The 24,838-nt window shown below is 39.2% G+C and overlaps 1 protein-coding gene across 1 annotated transcript in view; it reads left to right on the forward strand.

Annotated features, from left to right (window-relative positions):
- The window catches only part of ARL13B (ADP ribosylation factor like GTPase 13B), an 81,591-nt gene that overhangs the window by 11,048 nt on the left and 45,705 nt on the right, over positions 1–24,838 (forward strand). Inside the window, exons 2-3 of the mRNA XM_005674807.3 lie at positions 8,268–8,338; positions 18,678–18,927. Of these exons, the coding sequence (XP_005674864.2) occupies positions 8,268–8,338; positions 18,678–18,927 (321 nt within the window). The remainder of the gene's footprint in view (positions 1–8,267; positions 8,339–18,677; positions 18,928–24,838) is intronic.

Raw genomic sequence — 24,838 nt, forward strand, 5'->3', positions numbered from 1 at the left:
CCCAAGAATACTGGAGTGGGCAACCTATCCCTTCTCCAGCGGATCTTCCCGACCCAGGAATCAAACTGGGGTCTCCTGTGTTGCAGGCGGATTCTTTACCAACTGAGCCCAGGGAAGAGAGGGATCAGAAGCTAAGGGATCAGAAAATACGTTTATATTGTTTCATTCAGTAAAAGTACAAGGTGTATGCTCAGCACATTTGATCTTGGGGTTGCACAGTTAAGACAAGTTCTAGTTGAGAAGACTAAATTAAAAGTTACATGAGAAAGTTAAGGTTTGTTTGCTGTGATAACATGCCTGGTCAAGAAGACCTAGGAAGTTCCCAGCCTTAAAGGCCTGCTGGAGAGTGACAGAAGAGGAGGCTGGAAGAGTTTGGACTTGATTCTGTTTAAGGATTTTAAACAGAAAAATGTCATTGTTAGCTTTTTCATTAGCATCATAGTTAGGTTTTATTAACAGCATGCAGCTCATTACCTTAGTTAATCTACGTGATACTAGGTTTAATCTACCTTGTCTTAGCTCCAACAAGTAGGTTATGATTGTGATACACTGAAACGTGGGGAAAAAATATTTTGATCAAAATGAGCCAGACAACCTGGCTATCTGGTGTATATCTGTGTGTGTGTATGTATACATATGAATGTGGGTAAATTTTAGGATAAATAAGATGGTTCCAGTTGCCCTTTAATAATAATTGTTTTTATGAATCATTGTATTTAAACTTCCCATAGAAACTGCTGTTAACTAACTAGCACTGTAACTTTGGGTAACTTTGATCTTCTCTGCTTTCAGGGATGGTGTGAAAATAGATGATAGGATAAAATAGCTTTGAACTATCAAGACACATTATGAAATAAATTCAAAGCATTGGTATTGTAGGGTTTGTGAAAAGCTGAGAGCATTTATTTCTGAGGTACTTAATTGATGGCAGTTACCAAAAAGATTCCTTTATTTTGCAGAACTCTGTAGTGTTTGATATTGTTTGTCTCTTAACCCTTCAGGAAACTGTTCCCATCCCAGCATCATTATTGGTCTCAATTCTTTCTGGCTGCAATTGTAAGAGTTCCTTCAAAGGTTCTTAGGGTTCCGTGTCGCCTGTCCCCTAGCTCTTTCTTCTGTGCTCTTCCATCTATTCCCGTAGTTTTAATTAGCATGTATAATAATCTCATTATCTTGGTCCATATCTTTCCTCCAGCTTCAGACTTAAGTGTGAGACACGCACTTCTGTCAACATATGCAAAACTGAACCCATTAATCCTCCTCTGTTACTTAATCCCATTCCATCTCTCTGGATTTAGCGACTCTCATTTTGTAGACTCCGTGTCTTGGATTTTATGCTGTAATAATAGGTTGAGGTATAGGTTGAGCACTTACTGTGTGCCACAGGCATTGTGCACTTTACTTGCATGTCTTACGTAATTTCACCACATCCTATGGGATGGATATTTTTATTATCCCATTTTACCGATAAAATTCTGAGAAGTTAAATAATGTGTCTGGGTCATATAGCTTGGAAATGACAGTTCTGGGGCTTGAACAGAGGTTGTTCTAAAACCAAGTTTATGGCTATATATCAGAATACCCATTATCCCTATTGTGATACTTATTACTAGTACAAGCATACTGCACTTCTTACAATAGAGTCCTTTCCTTATCAGCCTTTCTGGTTTGGTATATAATTCAAGACTCAATGATAGCTATAATGAGAGTAAAGTGATCACTTCGAGCTTCTGGGAAGTTCATGTTGTTAACTATTTAATGGTACTTCTTAACTAGAAGTATGTCAAGTTCCCTTTAGATTCAATACATGGTTGTATTGAGTTGTGGTGTGTATGCATGTTCTCCTTTTGTTTAAGGCTGCTTTCCAGTGGTGTGTTCTTAATTGCCTGGATTTAGCGACTCAGCACTCAGTTCTTACCTTCGCGGTGTGGTGTCTCAGGCAGTGTTCTTAGTCTAGAACCTCTTCATGCTTCCTCCTGTTCTCATCTTCCTGTTCCTTGGCAAACTTCTGTATTTTAAGAACTTAGCTGAGGCATCATCACCTTGTGTAAGAAGTTTCCCAGACGTTCTCCTGTATCTCTAGAATGAAGTCTTCTGCTCTGTATTCCCTGAGCATCTTGTGTATATGGATAAGGATTTTAAGCTTTCATAGTATCACAGTGTACAAACATTTGTTCACATTTTAGTCACTGTCATTAGAAGAGAAGCACTTTGGGATAGAAACCATGTCTCAGGCATTTGCTCAGGCTTTTTTGTGTCTGTAGTACTCAAATGCCTAGTCTACTTTTATTAATTACAACTGTCTAGCTCAGTGACAAAATGTTGGCTTTTATTGCTGCTGTCAACTTTCAAGATGATATAAACCTAAGAACACTGTATATTATTTTTTCAATTGAAGAGCTAATGTATTTGATCAGTAATCAGAAGACAGTCTTTTATTTCTCTGTTGTTATATAGCATCACAGCCAAATTGTTTGCAATCAATGATAATTTCTCATATTTTAAAAAGCTATAATGACATGTACATTTTGGTATATGTTAGATTGAACATATTCAGAGTTTAAAAGTTCCATAGAATTGTGAGTGATAGTTGAATGTTAGCCTTTTAAACCCATTCTGTTCTGAAAATATGTTTAATGCATTGCTGTCAGGCATGGCAGTAATTCATGCTGTGATTTTCATTTGTCCTGCTAGTGTTATATTTTTTCATTAAGGCTTTAATTACCTCAGATATTTAATTAAAGCCTTGTTTACAAGTATATGGCATAATGATCTTAAATATTGACTATGTACTTGCAGGGATAGTCAACATAAAAATATAAATCCAGAAAGACTTATTCATGTAGTTTCAGCATAATTATAATTTTTCGAAGTGATTTTCACGTTTGAAGAACTTTTTTCGTTTGAATCTAATATTCTGTTTTAAAAAAGAAAGCATTTAAGATAGAATCTAACAACTTTCTTTGGTAACTGCTTTAAGAACAATGTTTTGAAACGTATTAGTTCATTTTAGTTTAGTAGCTCAGTGGTGTCCACTGTTTGCGATCCCACAGACTGCAGAATGCTAGGCTTTCCTCTCCATCACCAACTCCTGAAGCTTGCTGAAACTCATGTCCATCGAGTTGGTGATGCCATCTAACCATCTCATCCTCTGCCGTCCGCTTCTCCTGCCTTCAATCTTTCCCAGCACCAGGGTCTTTTCAAGTGAGTCATTTTTTCCCATCATACCCAAAGTATTGGATCTTCAGCTTCAACATCAGTCCTTCCATTGAATATTCAGGACTGATTTCCTTTAGGATTGACTGGCTGGATCTCCTTGCAGTCCAAGGGACTCTCAAGAGTCTTCTCCAACACCGCAGTTCAAAAACATCAGTTCTTCTGCGCTCAGCTTTCTTTATAGTCCAATTCTCACATTCATACACGACTACAGGAAAAAACATAACTTTGACCACAAGGACCTTTGTTGGCAAAGTAATGTCTCTGCTTTTTAATATGCTGTCTAGGTTGGTCATAGCTTTTCTTCCGAGGAGCAAGTGTCTTTTAATTTCATGGCTAGAGTCACCATCTGCAGTGATTTTGGAGCCCAAGAAAATAAAGTCTGACACTGTTTCCACTGTTTCCCCATCTATTTGCCATGAAGTGATGAGACCAAATGTCATGATCTTAGCTTTCTGAACGTTGAGTTTTAAGCTGACTTTTTCACTCTTCTCCTTCACTTTCGTCAAGAGGTTCTTTAGTTCTTCTTTGCTTTCTGCTATAAGGGTGGTATCATGTGCATATCTGAGGTTATTAATATTTTCCCCAACAGTTGTGATTCCAGCTTGTGCTTCTTTCACCCCAGCATTTCTCATGATGTACTCTGCATATAAGTTATATAAGCAGGATGACAATATACTGCCTTGACATACTGCTTTCCCGATTTGGAACCAGTCTGTTTTTCCATGTCCAGTTCTAGCTGTTGCTTCTTGACCTGCATACAGATTTCTCAAGAGGCAGGTCAGGTGGTCTGGTGTTCCCATCTCTTTAAGAATTTTCCACAGTTTGTTGTGATCCACAAAGGTTTTAGTATAATCAGTGAAGCAGAAGTAGATGTTTTTCTGGAATTCTCTTGCTTTTTCTGTGATCCAACAGATGTTGGCCATTTGGCCTCTGGTTCCTTTGCCTTTTCTAAATCCAGCTTGAACATCTGGAAGTTCTCAGTTCACATACTGTTGAAGCCTGGTGTGGCATAAGTCCTGTTGGAGGAGGTTGCCATTAGCTCCATTTCGTCGCTGAGCAGACAACCCACAAATTGGAGAACAATTACACCAAAGAAGTTGTCACACTGTTGTAAAAGTTCTAGGGCCCACAGTAGATTTCCCAACTTGGGGATCTGGCAAAAAGACTGAGAACGCTGGGGAATTTGACTTTGAAGACCAGTATGATTTGACCACAGAACTTGCACAGGACTGGGGAAACAGACTCTTGGAGGGCACAAACAAAACCTTGTGTACACCAGGACCCAGGAGAAAGGAGTAGTGACCGCACAAGAGACTGAGCCAGACTTGCCTATGAGTGTCTAGGAGTCGCGGGCAGAGGCGTGGTGGGTCGACAGTGGCCTGCTGCAAGGTCAGGGGCACTGACTACAGCAGTCTTGGGAGCTGTGGTATGCTGGCATAAGTCCTTTTGAAGGAGGTAGCCATTACCCCTACCATAGTTTGGCCTGAGGCCAAACTACCAGGAAGGAACAAGGCCCCACCTATCAGCAGAAAACTGGATTAAAGATTTACAGAATAAAGAAAACCAACAGAAAATGGGGATTTGTCCCCCAAAGTAATTGTTTTGGTTATGGTGATGTTTGAAACACTGTAGATCTTGGAATAAATTATTCAAGAGCAATTGAATTAACTTTAATATTATGGTCTAATTCATTATATATTTAGTAACTTGAATTATCCAAATATTGTTTGTGCTATATCATCCATATTTTTGGATAGTCATTTATTATATTTGTTTAGGAAATTATTTTGTACTTTAATCTTGTACTTTGAGAGTGGTAAAATTATATTCTATGTATCTCAAAGCTTCCTTAAGAAGTAAACATATTTTTCAGTTAGTGATGCAGGTAAAACTTTCACGTGGATAGAAGTACCTAGACCTCACCTACTCCCTCAGCTCCATAAATTCACAGTCTGCTGCATGCCTCTGACATTTCCACCGACCCCATCTCTGGCTGACTGGGAATGGGGTAGGAGAAGGCTGCTAACTGACTTACCACTGACTCAAGTGTAGACACACTTTTGTTTATTCCTCATGGTGGATATAGGGATGGTTGAAGCATTTAGAAAAGACTTAGGCTCCTGGATAACAGAGGAAATTGATATGTTCAGTTCAGTTCAGTCGCTTAGTTGTGTCCGACTCTTTGCGACCCCATGAACTGCAGCACACTAGGCCTCCCTGTCCATCACCAACTCCTGGAGTCCACCCAAACCCATGTCCTTCGAGTTGATGATGCCATCCAACCATCTCATCCTCTGTTGTCCCCTTCTCCTCCTGCCCTCAATCCTTCCCAGCATCAGGGTCTTTTCTAATGAGTCAGCTCTTTGCATCAGGTGGCCAAATATTGGAATTTCAGCTTCAACATCAGTCCTTCCAGTAAACACCCAGGACTGATCTCTTTTAGGATGGACTGGTTGGATCTCCTTGCAGGCCAAGGGACTCTGAAGAGTCTTTTCCAACACCACAGTTCAGAAGCATCAATTCTTCGGTGCTCAGCTTTCTTTATAGTCCAACTCTCACATGACCACTGGAAAAACCGTAGCCTTGACTAGACGGACCTTTGTTGGCAAAGTAATATCTCTGCTTTTTAATATGCTGTCTAGGTTGGTCATAACTTTCCTTCCAAGGAGTAAGCGTCTTTTAATTTCATGGCTGCAATCACCATCTGCGGTGATTTTGAAGCCCAGAAAAACAAAGCCAGCCACTGTCCCTGTCTATCTGCCATGAAGTGATGGGACCAGATGCCATGATCTTAGTTTTCTGAATGTTGAGCTTTGAGCCAACTTTTTCACTCTCCTCTTTCACGTTCATCATGAGGCTTTTTAGTTCTTCTTCACTTTCTGCCATAAGGATGGTGTCATCTCCATATGTGAGGTTATTGATACTTCTCCCGGCAATCTTGATTCCAGCTTGTGCTTCCTCCAGCCCAGCGTTTCTCATGATGTACTATGCATATAAGTTAAATAAGCAGGGTGACAATATACAGCCTTGACATACTCCTTTTCCTATTTGGAACCAGTCTGTTGTTCCATGTCCAGTTCTAACTGTTACCTCCTGATCTGCATACAGGTTTCTCAAGAGGCAGGTGAGGTGATCTGGTATGCCCATGTCTTTCAGAATTAATTGACATGAAGAGTTAATTTTCACTCACAGAATCCACAGTCCTCACCATGGCTTGCCAGGCCCACCTGATCTGGCTTCTGAGGTGTTTCTAACCTCCTGTCTTTCTTCCCTATGCTGCCCTAACTGGGTTTTACCACACTGGCCTCCTTGCTGATTCTGGAACATTCTAATGTCAACACCTCCTGACACACATACCATGCCCACCGCCTTAGTGCCTTGGCCCTCACTGTGCTCTCTTTCCTTCCTTCAAGACCTTGCTCAGACTTTACCTCCTTTCTCAGTGCGTCCTGCCCTGATCGCCCTGTATAAAGCTTCTGTCCACCTCCACCCCGACTCCTGCTCCCCTTTATCCCTCTCTATACTTTTTTCTGTAGTATTTAATCACCTCTAATTTAGGATATAACTTGTAATTTACTTATTTCTTACATTTATTATTTGTCTCCTGCAACTAAAGTATAAGTTAATAAGGGAAGAGTTTATCATTTTTTGTTTTTCATTGTTGTTGTGGTTATTTTAATAAGCAGGTGTCTCAGTACCTAGAACACTGGTGTATGGTATACAGAAAATGTTTAGTAACTATTTGTTTAATAAAGTCTAGCTCCAGGAAAGCCAGGCTTAGCCAGATGGAAAACACCCTTCTTGCCATCTAAGTTCTGTTTTTTTAACCCTTCTTGGAATGATTGCCCGTGAAGAATGACTGTATTTGGCAGAAACCCTGCCTCCACTCCATGGAAATGTGGCCCAATTATACTGTGATTTTTCTCTCTATTCCAAAGTGTGTGGTGTTAATAAGTGGTCTCACCACTTGTTATACTAAGCAGTAGTTAAGCCTGGAACAGAAATGGGCTTTAGTGCTGGATTTAATCCCCAGGATACTAGGACCTGTGTGGTAGGTTTGTTCCTTTATAACCTGTCCCAGGTTTAAGAAGTTCCTAGAAGTTAGGTGAATTAGGTTCTGGTTCTGACTGTAACCAGGCTTCCTTGGTGGCTCAGAGGTTAAAGCGTCTGCCTGCAATGTGGGAGACCTGGGTTCAATCCCTGAGTTGGGAAGATCCTCTGGAGAAGGAAATGGCAACCCACTCCAGTATTCTTGCCTGGAGAATCCCATGGATGGAGGAGCCTGGTGGGCTACAGTCCATGGGGTCGCAAAGAGTCAGACACGATTGAGCGACTTCACTTTCACTTTCTGACTGTAACCAATTCATTGTCTTAGCTTATGATTCTAGGCTTATGCTTCTTCAGTTGTAAAATTGAACTGGATTGTGTTTTTTTCCCTCACTCTGTGAAGTTTAGCTATATCATCAAAAAAATATTAAATTTTCTAATTTAGGAACCCTCTTTTAAAATATGTTAGATCTTAGGTTAATAATCATGTTACTGTACTATAAGATTTGTATTTGGTAAGGTGCTACATAGATAAAAACAATTGAGTGTACTAGTAGTGTATAGAACCTAACCTAATTCTTTTCTTACATAATTTCACTGGAAAAAACAAACTTTTGCTAATGGTTAGAATTCTATTAACTAGAAAATTGAATCTTTAGATGTGGTAAATAACTCATGTTCTAGAATCCATCTCTCTCTCTCCCTTTCTCTCTTCTTCCCTTAATTTCTTCTCTACCCTTCAGGTTATCTACTGTACAGTTTCTGTTTTTTTGTGCTTAGAGAGCAAAAGGATGGCACTTTACAGGTATTTTTCAAGAATTTTGCTTTTTGAATATATATTTTGTTCATCATTGTACCCCTTAGCATTCAGCATATTGACTTGTACATAGTAGTTGCTTCTTAAGTATTGCTTGGATGAATGTATTTGCCTTTATTCCCCTCCCTCCCCCATATTTAATTCACTCAGAAGGTGATTTTTTTTTAATTTTTATTATTTTAAGAAAGGTGACTCTTGTGATGGTGGGACTTGATAATGCTGGTAAAACGGCGACAGCAAAGGGAATCCAAGGAGGTAAGCTGAAAAAAATTATTATTGAATTATTCTGATTTATTTATTTAAATTTCTTTATTACGTATTCATTGGGTAGAGATATTGTGTACTCTATTACTTTATATTCTTAGTGTACTTGTGTCTAATATGGTGAATAGACTCTGGCTTAATAGTACCAGCCTGTTCAGTTTCAGATTTGAATGAATGCAAAGATATGGAGGCTCCTTGAGGTCTTTGATCACCTAGGAGGAGTCATAGCTGTCTTCTAGCTAGTAGCAACGAAAAAGTGTAAAATGGACATGCCCCTGCTATTAAGGATGCATATCGTCTACATTGTTTTGGCCAGAATTTAGTTAAAGAGCTACAACTCAGTGAAAGAAAGGAAGAAATACAGATAGCCAGGACAGCTCTCTTTGTATCTCTTGATTTTTTTTTTTCCAATATGATGTGTGTTTTTTACACTTATGTTAAAGATACATTGAAGGGTTTTATGTCATTTATGTTACATCTCATCGAACGTATTTATTTAGTCTTAATTTAATGCTTTGTAACTATAGTATAGAAGTTGCTGTACTAGTGAGTCTGTTGTGTACCCAGAAGAGGTAGCATGAGCCATGCATCTTAAGGGTATGAACTGGGAAAAAACCTAACATATATTTGTTTCTGAAAATAAATGTTGCAACAAAGATATACGTGATAAACAGGGAACTTTTACTTGGGAAGGTTTATGAAAGAAAATTGACACCTTGCAAAACTTGTTGTTGGAAAAAAATGTTTTGTCACCACCAATTCTGTTTTATAATGTTAGATACAAACTATATATTTCTTTTTTTTTTTTTTTTTGGCTGCACTTCGTGATGTACGGTATTTAGTTCCCCAACCAGGGATTGAACCTGTGCCCCCTACATTGAAAGTACAGGATCTTAAACGTTGGACCACTAGGGAAGTCCAACAAAGTATATATTATTGTTTGAAGCAGTCCTCTAAGGGCTTTTTGTACCCCTCATGCAGTCACTTAGGTTATATCCTCGAAGAACTGTCACCGTCTAAATCAGGGGCACTCAATATGTCAGCAAATTTGGAAAACTTAGTAGTGGCCACAGGACTGGAAAAGGTCAGTTTTCATTCCAGTCCCACAGAAAGGCAGTGCCAAAGAATGCTCAAACTACTGCACAATTGCACTCATCTCACATGCTAGTAAAGTAATGGTCAAAATTCTCCAAGTCTGGCTTCAGCAATACGTGAGCCGTGAACTTCAGATGTTAAGCTGGTTTTAGAAAAGGCAGAGGAACCAGAGATCAAATTGCCAACATCTGCTGGATCATCGAAAAAGCAAGAGAGTTCCAGAAAAACATCTATTTCTGCTTATGCCAAAGCCTTTGACTGTGTGGATCACAAGTCAATAGAAAATTCTGAAAGAGATGGGAATACCAAACCACCTGACCTGCCTCTTGAGAAACCTGTATGCAGGTCAGGAAGCAACAATTAGAACTGGACATGGGACAACAGACTGGTTGCAAATAGGAAAAGGAGTTTGTCAAGGCTGTATATTGTCACCCTGCTTATTTAACTTCTATGCAGAGTACATCATAAGAAACGCTGGGCTGGAAGAAGCACAAGCTGGAATCAAGATTGCCGGGAGAAATATCAATAACTTCAGATATGCAGATGACACCATCCTTATGGCAGAAAGTGAAGAACTAAAGAGCCTCTTGAAGAAAGTGAAAGAAGAGAGTGAAAAAGTTGGGTTAAAGCTCAACATTCAGAAAATGAAGATCATGGCATCCAGTCCCATCACTTCATGGCAAATAGATGGGGAAACAGTGGTAGACTTTATTTTTTTGGGCTCCAAAATCACTGCAGATGGTGATTACAGCCATGAAATTAAAAGATGCTTACTCCTTGGAAGGAAAGTTATGACCAACCTAGACAGCATATTAAAAAGCAGAGACATTACTTTGTCAACAAAGGTCTGTCTAGTCAAGACTATGGTTTTTCCAGTAGTCATGTATGGATGTGAACACAGAAGAATTGATGCTTTTGAACTGTGGTGTTGGAGAAGACTCTTGAGAGTCCCTTGGACTGCAAGGAGATCCAACCAGTCCATCCTAAAAGAGATCAGTCCTGGGTGTTTTTTGGAAGGACTGATGTTGAAGCTGAAATTCCAATACTTGACCATCTGATGTGAAATTCCAATACTTGACCATCTGACTCTTTTGAGAAGACCCTGATGCTGGGAAAGATTGAGGGCAGGAGGAGAATGGGATGATAGAGGATGAGATGGTTAGATGGCATCAGCGACTCAATGGAGATGAGTTTGGGTAAACTCCGGGAGTTGGTGATGGACAGGGAGGCCTGGCATGCTGCGGTTCATGGGGTCGCAAGAATCAGACACGACTGAGTGACTGAACTGAACTGAATTGAAATATGGTTTTCAAGCTTCTTCTGTAAAGACCCAGATAGTAAATATTTTATTTTTTTTAATTCATTTAGTTTTTTGGCCAAACTGCATGGCATATTGGATCTTAGTTTCCTAATCAGGGATTGAATCCATGGAGTCTTGACCGCCAGGGAGATCCCAGATAGTAAATACTGATATTTTAGACTCTGAGTGTCTTACGGTCCCATTCCCAACTACATAGTTCTGACACATTGGTTTGATAGGAGCCATAGACATTATGTAAAAAATGAGCATGGCCATATTACAATGAAGCTCTCCTTATAAACACTAAAATTTGATGTGTTATGAAATATCCTTTGGAATTGTTTTGGAATTATTTTGAAATGTAAAACATGTTCTTATCTTGAGGGCCATGCAAAAACAGGTGGCTATCCCGATTTGGCCTGCAGTCCATGAAGCCTTATCCAAACATCCTCTCTTTTATTACCTTCAGAACCTTAGGTTCAAGGGAACAGGATCTAGGAACTTGCTAATAAATCCATCTGATTATTTGGATGTACTTAGAATATCCTCTTTCCATCAGGTCTTTTTTTTCTTTTTTTTTCTAAATCACACCTTTATATATCTATCAGTGTCATTTTCTTAGTTTAGAAAATGTTCAAGGTGTCATGTCCTGAACAAAAAAGTCAAAGCTGCCTTCAGCTTTGAGCTGCCTTCTGACTCTGTTTTTGTTCTTCATTTTTATTTATTCTTCAGCCAGTGACTGATTTCTTACCTTTTTTTCTCTTCTAAAGAATCTAGTTATATAGAACTAGTTGGGAGTTTTCCTAGGATATAGGTTTGAATGAGCCTTTTGATGCCTTTGTTTTTTGCTTATACTGTTCCCATTTGCCTTATTAAAGAGAAATAAACTTTTCCTTAAAGACAGAACATCTGCTCATCTCTAAAGACAGTTGTTTGTCATGTTGTCTCCTTTAGGAAGTCCCTTCTGGTCTCTTGGTGCCCTCACCCCTTATCACCACCATGAATACAATTGGCTACTACTATTTTTGTCTACTCCTGTTTGTGTATAATATGTATATCAGTGCTTAATTGCTCCTCTATTCATGTATTTCTTTAGCTCTCCAGACTGTACATTCCCAAGGGCAGTTTTACTTGTTTTGGTGTCCCAGGTTAGTCATGCCTTGCTGCTGCTGCTGCTGCTGCTAAGTCGCTTCAGTTGTGTCCGACTCTGTGCGACCCCATATACGGCAGCCCACCAGGCTCCCCTATCCCTGGGATTCTCCAGGCAAGAACACTGGAGTGGGTTGCCATCTCCTTCTCTAATACATAAAAGTGAAAGTGAAGTTGCTCAGTCATGTCCGACTCTTCAAGATCCCATAGACTGCCGCCCACCAGGCTCCTCTGTCCATGGGATTTTCCAGGCAAGAGTACTGGAGTGGGGTGCCTTAGGGTATAGTAAGCTGTTTTCCTAAAACATTTCTCCCATGGCTTCTACTCTTTAGCTTATTTATGGCTCTTCTCATATATTTTTTTTTAATTAAAAGCAAATTTTATTGTATATTTCCTCCTTTCTTTTGAGATAATTTTCCTCTCTTACTATATTGTGATCAGCTAAGTCCAAACCCTAGTGTTTCATCTATGATTTTATTATAATTTCCTGGAGGACAACAGAGAATGAGATGTCTGGATGGCATCACCGACTCGATGGACACAAGTTTGGGTGAACTCCGGGAGTTGGTGATGGACAGGGAGGCCTGGCATGCTGCGATTCATGGGGTTGCAAAGAGTCGGACACGACTGAGCGACTGAACTGAACTGAATCTGAAAGTATTTTCCCTATCTTCATTTCATTCATTCATCTTCTCTTCTTCATGGCTGTTAAAGTGATTGCATTAATAGGATATAGGTTCGATTGTACTAAAAAGCCTGAAATAACAGTGGCTTAACAAAATAGAGATTTATTTCTCTCTCATGTAATAGCACAGGCAGAAGTAGTTTAGGGCTGGCATAGCAGCTGTATGGTATTAGGGACTCAAGGTCCTTTTCCTATTTGCTTTGCCGTTCCTAGTATTTTCCCTTGCCAACCTGGTCCAGGACCAACCTGGACTCAATACTACGTATGTACTTCAGCCAGAAGGAAGAAGTAAAAAGGATAAAAGGATACTGTCCTCCTTTTTTTTCAAAGTGTGTGACCCAGAAGCCACCATATCACTACAGTTCACAGGCTGTTGGCTGCAACCTGTGGTGTTCTAGAGCTGGCTCCTACTTGCTCATATTGGCTCATAAAGTCAGTGAAAGCCAATTAGGTACCTCTTTGTCCAACTTTATGGTCAGGTGCCTCATATTGGTAATTTCAAAGTAGCCATAGTGGTAGTATTTACAGCATGAAAATTGACAAATACTATATATCAGAGTTCCACAGCCTCCAAAGCCAATTAAAGATTTAACAGTGATAGCTTATGGTGAATGGTGTCAGATTCTTCATCTCTGAAGAAGATTTAGCTTTGGGCTTGATCAGTCAAGAGCTTTTGTGTAGCAGAGTTTAATTAAAGTGTGAAAAAGGGACAGAGAAAGCTTCTGACATAGACATCAGAAGGGATCAGAGAGCACTCCCCTCACTAGTCTTTCAGTTTAGTTCAGTTCAGTCGCCCAGTTGTGTCCGACTCTTTGCGACCCCATGAATCGCAGCACACCAGGCCTCTCTGTCCATCACCAACTCCTGGAGTCTACTCAAACTCATGTCCATTGAGTCAATGATGCCATCCAGCCATCTCATCCTTTGTCGTCCCCTTCTCCTCCTGTCACCAATCCCTCCCAGCATCACGGCCTTTGCCAATGAGTCAACTTTTCGCATGAGGTGGCCAAAGTATTGGAGTTTCAGCTTTAGCATCAGTCCTTCCAATGAACACCCAGGACTGATCAAGTCTTTAGCAAGGGAAGTATATACTTTTTACTTAATTATTACAACAAATCAAAAGAATGTCTCAAGATTGTAAAATTTTACCAGACCCACTTCCACAAGTTACATTTTAGGATAACAGGATTAGAATTTAATAATAGAAAGAACCTAGCAGACCCACTGGGGATGGAATTCCAGTTGAGCTATTTCAAATCCTGAAAGATGATGCTGTGAAAGTGCTGCACTCAATATGCCAACAAATTTGGAAAACTCAGCAGTGGCCACAGGACTGGAAAAGGTCAGTTTTCATTCCAATCCCAAAGAAAGGCAATGCCAAAGAATGCTCAAACTACCACGCAGTTGCACTCATCTCACATGCTAGTAAAGTAATGCTCAAAATTCTCCAAGCCAGGCTTTAGCAATATGTGAACCGTGAACTTCCAGATGTTCCAGTTGGTTTCAGAAAAGGCAGAGGAACCAGAGATCAAATTACCAACATCCGCTGGAACATCTAAAAAGCAAGAGAGTTCCAGAAAAACATCTATTTCTGCTTATGCTAAAGCGTTTGACTGTGTGGATCACAATAAACGGTGGAAAATTCTGAAAGAGATGGGAATACCAGAGCATCTGACCTGCCTCTTGAGAAACCTATATGTAGGTCGGGAAGCAACAGTTAGAACCGGACATGGAACAACAGACTGGTTCCCAATTGGGAAAGCAGAATTTCAAGGCTGTATATTGTCACCCTGCTTATTTAACTTATATGCAGAGTACCTCATGCAAAAGGCCAGGCTGGAAGAAGCACAAGCTGGAATCAAGATTGCCGGGAGAAATATCAATAACCTCAAATATGCAGATGACACCATCCTTATGGCAGAAAGTGAAGAAGAGCTAAAGAGCATCTTTATGGAAGTCAAAGAGGAGAGTGAAAAAGTTGGCTGAAAGCTCAATATTCAGAAAACTAAGATCATGGCACCCAGTCCCATTACTTCATGGTAAATAGATGGGGAAGCAATGGTGACAGTGAGAGACTTTATTTTTTTGGGCTTCATAATCACTGCAGATGGTGACTGCAGCCATGAAATTAAAAGATGCTTGCTCCTTGGAAGAAAAGTTATGACCAACCTAGACAGCATATTAAAAAGCAGAGACATTAATTTACCCACAAAGGTCCATCTGGTCAAAGCTATGGGTTTTCCAGTAGTCATGTATGTATATGAGAAATGGACCATAAAGAAAGCTGAGCACCAAAGAATTGATGCTTTTGAACTGTGGTGTTGGAGAAGACTCTTGAGAGTCCCTTGGACTGCAAGGAGATCTAACCAGTCAATCCTAAAGGAAGTCAGTCCTGAATATTCATTGGAAGGACTGATGCTGAAGCTGAAACTTGGGCAACTGATGTGAAGAACTAACTCTTTGGAAAAGACCCTTATGCTCGGAAAGGTTGAAGGCAGAATGAGAGGGGACAACAGAGGATGAGATGGTTGGATGGCATCGCTGACTTGATGGACATGAGTTGGAGTAGGTTCCAGGAGTTGGTGATGGACAGGAACGCCTGGCCTGCTGTAGTACATGGGGTCACAAAGAGTCGGTCACAACTGAGCAACTGAACTGAACTGAAACCTAATTACCTCCCAAAGACTCCACCTCCTTATACCATCACCATTGGGAATTAGGGTTTCAGCAGATGAATTTGGCTAGGACATAACCATGTAGTTTATTACACCTTTACACTTTTCCCCTCCAGACTTATTCACAGAACATGTAGGTTCTTATATTATTTCCATTAATATTATGTCTCTCTGAAGTGTACTGGATATTCTTTGAGGGTAGCAACCCTATTTTTTTCATCTTTACATTTTAATACCTAACAAGGTTCTGGTACTGAGTAGGTTATTCTGAATATGTTATTTTTCTTATTTCTTCCTCAGGACAGTTGACTTATTTTCGCTGATAATTTCAGGGGAGAGGGGGAGTACCTTTCAATTTGTACTTAAAGATAGCTGTCGGTTTTAGCTGAAACCAATTCTGGTCTGGACTAGATCCACATTTTTAAATGTCTAGTATAATTCTATTTTTGAAATATATGTCTGCTTATATTGTTTCTAAACTTGCTTTTTTCTCCCTCTAGATAAGGCAGGTCTTTTAAAAATGTGGTTGTCTTTATTAACTTTCTAGGGAGCTGTCTAAACTGTAATAAGATGCTTGCTGAGAGGCAGTGGTACATTGCAAGTCTGTTTCTCAGACATACCTAAGCCTAAAAGCAAATGCCTTTCAAATTTATTTTTGTAGTAGCAAATGTTTTGCTGAATGTGGGAATGATAATACCCTCTAAACCAGTTTTGTTCAGTAGAGCTGTTTTCAGTAATGGACATGTTCTACATTGGCTTTGTTCAGTGGGGTGGGCCATTAGTCACATGTGACTCTTGAGTACTTTAAATGCAGCTGGTACAACTGAGGAACTGAACTTTTGATACAAGTTTGATTTAACTTTGAAATCCTCATGTAGTTTGTGGTCATTGTATTGGCTTTATAAACAAAGTTCAGGGGAGTAATATTTGTTGTGAATTCCATGATGATGTGGGGAAGGAAATGGCAACCCATTCCAATATTCTTGCCTGAGACATCTCATGGACAGTGGAGCCCTGGTGGGCTGTAGGCGGTGGGGTCACAAAGAGTTGGATACAACTTAGCAACTAAACGATAACAGCCACAGTGGTGAGTGAATGGAGGAGACAGACATGAAGTCTGAACTCTTCTCTGTAACCATTGAGTCACTTGCATCTGTTAATTGCTCATGCATTCTCTCTTGCCCTGCTTCTATTTTTTTTTTTGTTTTCCTGCCTCTCTAAAAAATGACTGTCACTCTCATTTTCAGTAAGTTCTAGAGACTTTTACAAAGATGAATCTCAATAATGGACTACTTTAGTCATCTCATGGCTTAGAGGGTAAAAAGTCTGCCGCAGTGCAGGAAACCCAGGTTCGATCCCTGCATTGGGAAGATTCCCTGGAGAAGGAAATGGCAACCCACTCCAGTACTCTTCCCTGGAAAATCCCATGAATGGAGGAGCCTGCTAGGCTACATTCCATGGGGTCGCAAAGAGTTGGACATGACCGAGCGACTTCTCTTTCCTTTTTCCTTTTTAGTCATCTCAGTTATATTATTGGTCTGCTGAAATGCCTGTGGCTCCCAGTTCTGTCTTCAGAACCCTCTTCAGTGTACATTCAATAGTAAAGATCTGCTTCAACTACAGTGTTCAGCTTGTTTGTATGTCTTGCCTTTTCAATTTCCATTACTTAGATCATCGATCTGACTGTTTAAATTCAACCTAGCTTTAAGGTCGGACACGACTGAAGTGACTTAGAAGCAGCAGCAGCAGCTTTAAGGTCTAGGTTTCAGCTCCTAGTTCAAGGCTTGACCCTTAGTGATCTTTTTAATCTCTTATTGTCATTACCATTCCTTGGCAGTTATAAGTGTATATATCCTGTACTTCTTTGTGCTGTCATATGCAGACGTACAAAGCAATTCAATTATAATTTATGAAAATATCCTGTATTCTTTTCTTGTAGAAAAAAATAAAATCTACTCTTTACATTTATAAGCTGTCCTTGAAAGTTTCTTTATTCCAATTATAGCTTTTATTCAGTTAATTAAAAAAGAATGGTCCCATACTCTTCATTGTTGTCAGTTGCTAAGTTGTGTCTAACTCTTTGTGACTCCATCAACTGCAGCATGCCAGGCTTCCCTGTCCTTCACTATCTCCCATAGTTTGCTCAAACTCCTGTCCATTGAGTCAGTGATGCCCTCCAACTATCTCATCCTCTGTTGCCCCCTTCTCCTCCTGCCCTCAATCTTTTCCAGCATCAGGGTGCTCTCCCCTGAGTTGGCTCTTTGCATCAGGTGGCCAAAGTATTAGAGCTTCTGCTTCAGCATCAGTCCTCCCAATGAATGTTCAGGGTTGATTTCCTTTAGGATGGACTGGTCTGGTCTCCTTGCAGTCCAAGGGACTCAAGAGTCTTCTCCAACACCACGGTTCCAAAGCATCAGTTCTTTGGTGCTCAGCTTTCTTTATGGTCCAACTGTCACCTCCATACATGAATAATGTAAAAGTCATAGCTTTGACTATATGGACCTTTGTGGTCAAAGTGATGTCTGCTTTTTAATATGATGTCTAAGTTTGTCATGGACAGAGGAGCCTGGCGAGTTACAGTCCATGGGATTGCAAAGAGTCAGACATGACTGAAGTGACTTAACACATAAATACTAGGTTTGTCATAGCTTTCCTTCCAGGGAGCAAGCGTCTTAATTTTGTGGCTGCAGTGACCATTTGCAGTGATTTTGGAGCCCAACCAAATAAAATTTGTCACTGTTTCCGTTGTTTTCCCATCTAGTTGCCATGAAGTGATGGGACCGGATGCCGTGATTTTAGTTTTTTGAATGTTGAGTTTCAAGCCAGCTTTTTCTTTTTTTTTTTTTTTTTCAAGCCAGCTTTTTCATACTCCTCTCACTTTCATCCAGAGGCTCTTTGGTTCCTCTTTGCTTTCTGCCGTGCTCTTCATAGCTTCTCCCATTGTTTGGTTTTTTTAAACTATTCTCTAAATGTTTAGTTTTTCTTTATAACTGTACATGGGTTGTAATAGTCCCTGGGGATGGCCATGGTGTTGAAAGTTGAAATTTTTATTTTCTGTAACTTGGAGAATCTGTAGCATTAAAGGCAAAGGTTCATTTGTTTATTTATTCTACAAATACTTATTAAGTACCTGTTACATTATAGGCATTATTTTAGGACCTGAGGTTATAGCAATGAAAACAAACAAGCAAACAAAAAGCCCTGTCTGCAAGGAGTGTAAATTCTAGTTGGATATTGTATAGTATCTACCTTTCCTCCAAACCAGTTTGCTTAGATGTAATGCTTATTATGTAAACAAATAATAAACATTCTATTTAGTACTAATATATGATGAATAATATACTTATGTCATTTAAGTTGTGAAGTTAAATTAATGTTACTAATTTGAAGTCTCAAGATTCTTTTTCTTTATATCATTTGAAACAGAATATCCTGAAGATGTAGCCCCTACTGTTGGATTTTCCAAAATTGACCTTAGACAAGGAAAGTTTGAAGTCACCATCTTTGACTTGGGAGGTGGAAAAAGAATTCGAGGAATCTGGAAGAATTACTATGCTGAGTCCTATGGGGTAATATTTGTTGTGGATTCAAGTGATGAAGAAAGAATGGAGGAAACAAAAGAGACAATGTCAGAAGTGCTGAGACACCCTAGGATATCTGGAAAGCCTATATTGGTGTAAGTAATGTTGGTGTTGGGCTTCTGTGGTGGCTCAGACAGTAAAGAATCCACCTGCAGTTGGGGGAAACCTGGGTGTGATCCCTGGGTTGGGAAGATCCCATGGAGGAGGGCATGGCAATCCACTCCAGTATTCTCGCCTGGAGAATCCCCATGGACAGGGGAGCCTGGTTGGGTCCATGTGGTTGCAAAGAGTCGACACGACTGAGCGACTGAGCTTGCGCGCGATGTTGGTGTTATTGTAAACAAAGAAGCAGCAGCATTAGTCATTAAAGAAATCTCCCTAAGTTACAAAACACTGAAAAAGTGTTGTCACACTCTCACATAATCAAATGTATGTAATTTACTGGGAGTTGTTAATATACCAAGGCTTAGTTATAATGCTGTCTGTAGGGATTAAGGGCAGAGGCTATGTAAAGAAAAAATCTTATAATTAGATTGCCTGGATTTTCAAATGTGAACTCTGTTTTATTTGATAATTTACTCTTGTCAGATTTTGCAGATGGTCTGTTAATGAGGTTCTAAAATGTTTTTCAACTTATTTTCCTCTTTTAGTAACATCTAGGTTTTGCCTCTTTTTTTTCCTTGTTTGAAACTTACTTAGGTGGTTTATTTTTCTAAGGCCACATTGATTTCTCAGTTTTTACTTTTGTATTTCCAATCTGAGCATGTGATCTGTGTTGTTATCAGCGTGTGATCTGTGTTGTTATCAACTTAGTCATAGGCTTAGCATCATTTTCTTCAGCTGCTTAAACATTAAAAAGTTAAACGACAAAGCCTTTTTGCACTGTCTGCCCTCATAGCATTTCTGGAGAGTAAACACAAGGTGGTGCTGTGACTTTGAGACATAGTCAAGTGAAAAGTAGTTGAAATTGCTCTTAAAATTGAGTAGGTGCTATGTGTTCTCTTGTCTTTTTGTTCGTTTCTCTCATTCTCTTGCAATTCATAACTAATGATTGAATAAGAAAAAACAAAAAACTAAGCAACCTATCAACATGGTTAAATAGGACAGTGTAAGCAAACTGTCTCTGTGGTCCTCAGTAATAAGTGAACATTTTTAAATGAGGCAGTCTGAAAACTCTGATTACAAAAAATAAACTGTTATTGTAACATTTATTGTTAAGCTTATACTATTTAATTTTTATACTAATTAGAGAAGTTATTTGATATAATTAATTATTATTGAATCTGAAAGAAACTTTAATAGACATGTATACAAAGAGTAAACTTTGTTGAACCCCATAGGCTAAATTAGTCTCTACAAATGTTGAAGCAGAGAACCAGTGACTTATAAACAGTACTAACAAATGATGTTCATTTGTAAAATAATTGAGTGTGCTTTTTAACCCAGTAGTCATTTATTTATTCTTTTTTTTCATGTATTCTTTCATGCCTTCATTCACTCATACAAGTAGTAATTCAGCAAATATTTGTTGCATCCAGTATACGCTGGGCATTGTTCTGGTATAGGGATCCATTTAGTTACAGGGATACATTTGAGAACAGCAACAATAAAACTCCATGTGTGATCTCAGGAGCTTACATTCTAGGAGGTGAGACACACAATAAATGTAATAAATAAATTGTATTGTACATTAGGTGATAAGTATATTGAAAACAAAACAAGTAAAAGAAGATCAGGAGTCCTGTAGTGGTGGTGGTGACGGGCATGTTACTCTTAAAATAATCGTAGAAGGTCTTATTGAGAAGATGACACTGGAAGTGAGAGTCCGTCATGCAGATGTCTGTGACAAAGCCCGAGGCAGAGCCGTGCAGCTGGTAAGTGTCTGCAGTGTTTACTGTATGGTTTGATAACTGTCAGCAACATACCTGCTTTCAGCTCTGTCACTTCTCTTAGCTAGTGAATTTGCAGAATTGGAAAAAAGGAAACAATTCACAACTAGAATGATTGCTCACAATTACAATTTAACTGTCAGTGAGATCTCACAAAGACATGAGAATTAATTATAGATCATATAATATGTTTATGAAACATAAAATGGTTCACCATCTGAATGATTTTTCTTAAGGGAGTTTTACAACTATAGAATTTTTGTTAATTAGGCTAAAGTTTTGAGAAGTGTGTGCTTCAAAAATGCGCCCAGTTTACCAGAAAGTACATATTCTTAGTAAATTTAGAAGATGTAAGAAAGAATGAGGATAAAAAATGATTGGCCTATCATGCAAAGCCAACCGCTGCTATCGTTTTTATGAGTTTCCTGTGCATATTTTTGTAAAACATGTAATGTATGTAGTGTTCATATAATATATACAATTTTCTATCCCACCCTTTTTTCTGTTTATAAATCCCTCTTTAATATCCACTTGTCTCATATTTGAAGGTTCTCCTGTTTACCTTTTTTGTCTCTGACCTACAATGTTTGTCTTATTGATGTTAACTGTTTTAATATTTGAGTCTCTTGACTCCTCTCTATTCCGTTTGAGGTTAACTCCTTTCAACCTTTGTTCACTTCTCCCTTGTGTTACTGATTACTCTCCAGACCAGTCTCCCTGCTAGCATCTTGCCTGTTCTCTAAGCTCTCCTCTACACTGAAGGCAGGAGCCCAAGCCCTTTTATTTGATATTTTTCAAATCACAGAACTGGTATATGCTTTCATAAGTGAAACAATGCAAGAATAAAGTACGTAAGAGCTCCTTTTTAAATGCAGATTTGATCATTTTACTTTTCTCTGGAGTCCAGGTTGCGTTCATAGCTCCTTGCAGATAGGAAAGTCTGTGTTTTATCATTGAGATAAATTACTCTAGCATAATAACTCAGATAATAACTCTAGCATATAATAGATATGGCATTGAAAAGTAAGAGGAAAGGATCGTAAGTGGCTAGTAAGTGGAAAGGGCCTCCAGTAGAGCCCTACTAAAGTCCCTGCTCTGGGCTGGTGGGTATGGAGATGGAGGAAAGGCTACCCAATTAAGAGGCTGGCTACAGTGCTCCTTGTTGCACACAGCTGCTTCTTTCCTGCCATGGACATCTGGACTTCTTAGCTGAAAAATCCAGTTATGACATCTAATGTCTTCTGCTTGCCACTTTTCTCAGCCTCAACTAGTGGATTTAGGATCTGCAAAGCTTCTCAGAACTCAGTTCAACCCCTTGATTATTTTTTCTTCCCATCCTCTATGAGCAGAGAACAACAGACCTGTAAGAAGATTCAGTCCTTCAACAGAAGGAAATAAACCGGACGAATTATCAGTGAAAACAAGGTTACAGATTGGTAGAGCAGGATTCATTCATGCTATGAGAAGCAGAGTAGATGACAGTGACAGCAGGTCCTGGACACTTCTCCAGCTCTGCCTGACTGGATTCTGCATACTGGTCTCACAGCGTGTGTTGTTGCACATAAAGTCTCAGTCACGTGTCATTTCATGTCACAGACTTGAGGGTTCTCGGGAAAGGTCAGAATCACAGATCACTAGGCTTCTGTGCTTTATTAGCTTGGAAGTTCTGTTTGGCAGTTACGTAGTATTTACTTCTTAATCAGCATAATATTTTAGTCAGATCTCTGAAATAAGTGATGAAAAGTTGAAAAAAACATGGGTTTAGGGAGAAGATGGAGCACTTAGAACCTGGATTCTAAGAGCTATTGTGAATTTATGACCCTGGCAAGTCACTTTACTTCTTTGGGCTTAGTGGTTAAATGCTGTGCTGTGCTTAGTCACTCTGTTGTGTCCAACTCTTTGTGACCTCATACACTGTAGCCCACCAGGCTCCTCTCTTCATGAAGATTCTCCAGGCAAGAGTACTGTAGTGGGTTCTCATGCCCTCCTCCACGGAATCTTAACCCAGGGATCGAACCCAGGTCTCTTGCATTGCAGGTGGATTCTTTACCAGCTGAGCTACCGGGGAAGCCTTAATGGTTAAATACCTCTTCCTTAATAAAAGTATCTGTAAAATATTGTATTCAGCTGTATATTATAATGTGAACCATAGTATAGTCTATGTGAAGAATCCATTTTGGTAAAAAGGTAGAAGTGATTTGTATTTCTTCTAAAAGTAAAAACAGATTTGATGTAAATATCTGCTCTAAGATATTAAATGTTACCATGTTATCGTGTTAAGCTGTGTATTTACCTAGAATAGAAAGCTTCTTTTCTCTCATCTCTACTATTATAGAGATTAATTTGAACCTACACTCTGATTGGGTTTCCTTTGTGGCTCATCAGTAAAGAATCTGCCTGCCAATGCAAGAGACATGAGTTCAATCCCTGGGTTGGGAAGATCCCTCAGAGAAGGAAATGGCAGCCCACGACAGTATTCTTGACTAGGAAATCCCATAGAGAAGCCTGGGGAGCTACAGTCCGTGGGGTCGCAAAGAGTCAGACACAACTTAGGGACTAAACAAAAACAATGTACTCAAATTAACTAAGGTTTGAAATATATTATCTACCCTCACATTCCCCTCCACATACACATGCTTACTTTAACCATTTATAACTTAATTATTTTGTTAAAAGCCTAATGCTACATAGTCAGATAAAGAAGACCTTTCCAAGAGAAAAAGTAAACAACTTTTGCAGGTGTATAAGTAGCACTGAAATCAGCAGTAATTTCAAAATTTAAGCTCAACATCCACCATAGAAGTTTTCTGTCAATAAAACAAGGCGCTGTTTGTTGATTCCTTGCGACTGAGCTGGCAGATATTTTAAACATCTTAAGTTGAAATTTTCAGCAACCCAAGGTTACACTAATGTTATAAGAAGATGCATGTTCTTTCTGTATCTCTTCTTTCTAATATAGTCTTAAATGTTGCCCTTAGAGCGAATGTAAATTACCCTTCGCCTTTTGTGGTTGAATCTCCTAATACTGCCAACTGAAATAACTCTGGAGATCCACTGCCTAAAATTTCCTCCCAGAATGATAACAACTCTTACCTGTGTTAGCACACTTGAACTCTTGGAATGGTGCCACTTTTTCCTTATGTACTGTCTGCTTTCCTGTGGAGTTATATGACCTAACTTAACTTTTAGTCAAACCTCATAAATTATATACCTCACACCAAAAGTGTTAAATGTGTAGGAGATTCACTCAGGGAAGAAAACATAATATCTCTTTTATAATCTGATTAGATGTTATGAACATTTCAGTGAAAAAGAATATTTTGACCTAGAGGTCTTTGTACCACGGATGGCTTCCCAGATCCTCTGTAATCACGTACACAGTTCAGAGTGCTTGTGCATTTTTCTTGAGAGCAGATTCTAGCTCTCTTCAAATTGCTAAAGGATTTCATGACCAAAGAGGTTAAAAAAAATGGCAGTGAGTTTTTATATTAGGAGAAACAATAACCAGGATTTTATCAGTTTTTGATAAGGGGATTTTTCAGCTTCTATGTACCTACTTGACTCAGCTTTCTTCTAGACAGTATTATGGAAAACTGTTAGTTTGAGTGATATTTTTTTCTTGTAAGTGCCCAAGAGAAGTTAATTAGGTTGTGGGCTATCCTAACACTGTCCTTAGAATTTAAGTCAAATGTACTTTTACAGAGTTACAGCTTTCAGTGAGAAATAGGAGAACCTGGGTCCTTTGTCAAATCCTGGAAACCCTTAAGTATGGGAGTGGGGACAACCTACATCATTTAATCACTTGATCTTTAGTTGTAGTGGTGAGTCCCTTAATTTACTGTCTGAAACCTCTACTCACTTTATAGGGCCCATTGGCTTAAGATTTCTTTTCTTTCAGTGGAAACTTAACCAAGCTGTCATCTTCATCAACCTTATTTAGTTACACGGTAGACTTACCTCTGCATTACCTTGCTGAGGGCCACCTTTTGTCTCTTACGGCATCCAGCTTCACTAGTAGCAGCTGTAGTTTACAGTAAAGCTTCTTAGCTGGTTGACTTCCCAAGTAATTTATGCTCCAAGAACCCGTAGAGGTTCCTATCCTTTCCCTCCCCTGTCC

This window comes from Capra hircus, chromosome 1, assembly GCF_001704415.2.
Source record: "Capra hircus breed San Clemente chromosome 1, ASM170441v1, whole genome shotgun sequence".
Lineage (NCBI taxonomy): Eukaryota > Metazoa > Chordata > Mammalia > Artiodactyla > Bovidae > Capra > Capra hircus.